The following is a 2,480-nucleotide window of genomic DNA, read 5'->3' on the forward strand; positions in this document are numbered from 1 at the left end:
AAAAAGTAGCATGACACAGCACAGATAATCTGTCTATATCATATGGGAGTAACCCAGCTCAGAGAGCGTAATAAAGTTTAATCAATAAGTCTTACTTTTCTTTATCTTTTCATTACAGATCTAAGGATCTACATGACCAAAGAGGTGACAGCATCGACACAGCACTGTGTAATTTGAGTCTACTGTGGAATGAGGAAAACCATGAAAATATTACTATCAGAAATTCTAACAAAGGCATTTCATGAACCAAAAGAGAACACATCAAGGGAATCAACATGGTAAGAAAACAGCAACTTGTGAATTGCCGTCTCAAATTTTGAGCTACAGTAGCCAACTCCAGCGACAAGTATTTACAACCTGCAGCTAAAAAAGGTGCTTTTGCGAATCTTTCTTGGCATCATTTCAGATTTTTCATCACTGTCCTAGACGCTTGGACAGTTTGATGCTGAGCTACATTTATTTCAAAATGTACATAACTAGTTAGAGAAGAAAATATTTGAACAGAACTCGTAGCAACGCTAGAAAATCCCAAGTTGGCACTCCAAATCAACTGAAGCATATAAAGGCTCCCTTTTCCGCTGTGATTTCCCAAAATGGAAGTTTACACTAGAGGAGAAACATCTGTTCTCTATAACCTCTCCTCTTCTGAGCTCAATGGATCCCAACTGTTCAATGAAAGCACACCGTTCGGCTTGGAAAACAGCAGATCTGATGTCAACAAGCACTATGTCATCAGTCTCATCCTCTCCTGCCTCTACACTATTTTGCTGTTCCCAGTTGGTATATTTGGGAATATGTTGATTTTGGTTGTGAACATTCGCTTTCGGGAAAAAATGACAATACCAGATCTGTACTTCATTAACCTGGCGGTAGCTGACCTCATCCTAGTTGCTGACTCAATAATCGAGGTGTTCAACCTCAATAAGAAATACTATGACATCACAATTCTATGCACTTTTATGTCCTTGTTCCTTCAGATCAACATGTACAGTAGTGTTTTCTTTCTGACGTGGATGAGTTTCGACCGATACATCGCTCTTGCAAAAGTCATGAAGTCCAACGTGTTTCGAACTATGCAGCACGCACGATTGAACTGTGGCCTTATATGGATGGCATCAATCTCAGCCACACTGGTACCATTTACTGCTGTGCAAGTACAGCACACTGGGGATGTTCATTTTTGTTTTGCAGATGTCAAAGAGATCCAGTGGCTTGAAATCACCATTGGCTTCATCATTCCATTCGTCATCATCGGGCTGTGTTACTCACTCATTGTTCGGGTGCTGGTTCGGGCACACAAGCACCAGAGCCTTCGTCCTCGGCGACAGAAGGCTCTCCGGATGATTTTTGTGGTAGTTCTTGTATTTTTCATATGCTGGCTCCCTGAAAATGTTTTTATTAGTGTTGGGCTCCTTCAACAGAGTGATCAGACAACCTATGCAAGCAACCAATCTTTCAGGCACCACCACCCCTTGATGGGGCATATTGTGAACTTAGCCGCCTTCTCCAACAGCTGCCTGAACCCAATCATTTACAGTTTCTTAGGAGAAACCTTTAGAGACAAACTTCGACTGTACATTAAACAAAAAAGAAGAGTAGTAGCTTTCAATTACTTCTGCCCTATCGGGGAGAAATCAGCTATCTCTGAGAACGTTGAACTATCTGAAATAAAGTATGGTAACTAACTAAAAAGTTTTATTTCAGAAACATTTGAACAGTTAACTTGGGATCCACATATGCATTGTATATCCTGTAACTTGGTCGCTGACGTAAAGTGCACAAACATGTTTCTTTTTGCTGTGAAAAGCACAAGAACTTCAAAGAGGATGTTGTTAAGTAATGTTGTGAGATAACTTCACTCTAAAAGTAGGTTGGTGTTTATGAAGGATATCATACCACTTCATTGCTTATGTTTGGTGCAAGATTGATTCTTCTTAATGTGACTGGACAGAATGAATAATTTTCAGGTAAAAACATTTGTATTGTTGCACAGGCTATTCTAAGCAGTCAAATACGAAAGAATAAATATATTTTGAATATTCTTCTTGTATTGGTCGTACAGATACTGCTGTGAAAAATCTTCAGATTCCTCAGTGCTTGAAAAAATAAATGTGTACAGTACTCATGGTGTCTTGGCAAAATGTGTGGAAGATAGACTATTCCTTCAAAATTGGCTGATCAAAAAGAACATAGAACTAGTTATGTGGCTTGCATTGAGAGAATTACTCCAAAGGCTTTGTTTCAGAAAATTTTAATACAGTTTTGTCACAAGAGAAGAGGCAAACGATAAATAAGCAATGTTATATTGGTTTTGTTATCGTAAGCGATAAGCAGAGAGAGCAATACAACCTCAGTGTATGAATCACTGCACTCCTGATTCATATCCCCGCTCCAAATATTTCAAAGCACTTGATACCAAGCACACTACCACACACCTCCCTCACGTAAAATAAAAGATAATCCCACAGACAACACGTACT

General features: G+C 39.2%; 1 protein-coding gene across 1 annotated transcript; it reads left to right on the plus strand.

The window, feature by feature from the left end:
- The first annotated feature begins 593 nt into the window (after window positions 1-593).
- On the plus strand, window positions 594-1,820 carry GPER1 (G protein-coupled estrogen receptor 1). The gene has a single exon (XM_078664193.1). The coding sequence runs from the start codon at window positions 594-596 to the stop codon at window positions 1,683-1,685; it is 1,092 nt and encodes a 363-aa protein (XP_078520319.1). The 3' UTR covers window positions 1,686-1,820.
- The last annotated feature ends 660 nt before the right edge of the window (window positions 1,821-2,480 follow it).

The sequence above is a fragment of the Lissotriton helveticus genome, chromosome 10, assembly GCF_964261635.1.
Source record: "Lissotriton helveticus chromosome 10, aLisHel1.1, whole genome shotgun sequence".
Classification (NCBI taxonomy): Eukaryota; Metazoa; Chordata; class Amphibia; order Caudata; family Salamandridae; genus Lissotriton; species Lissotriton helveticus.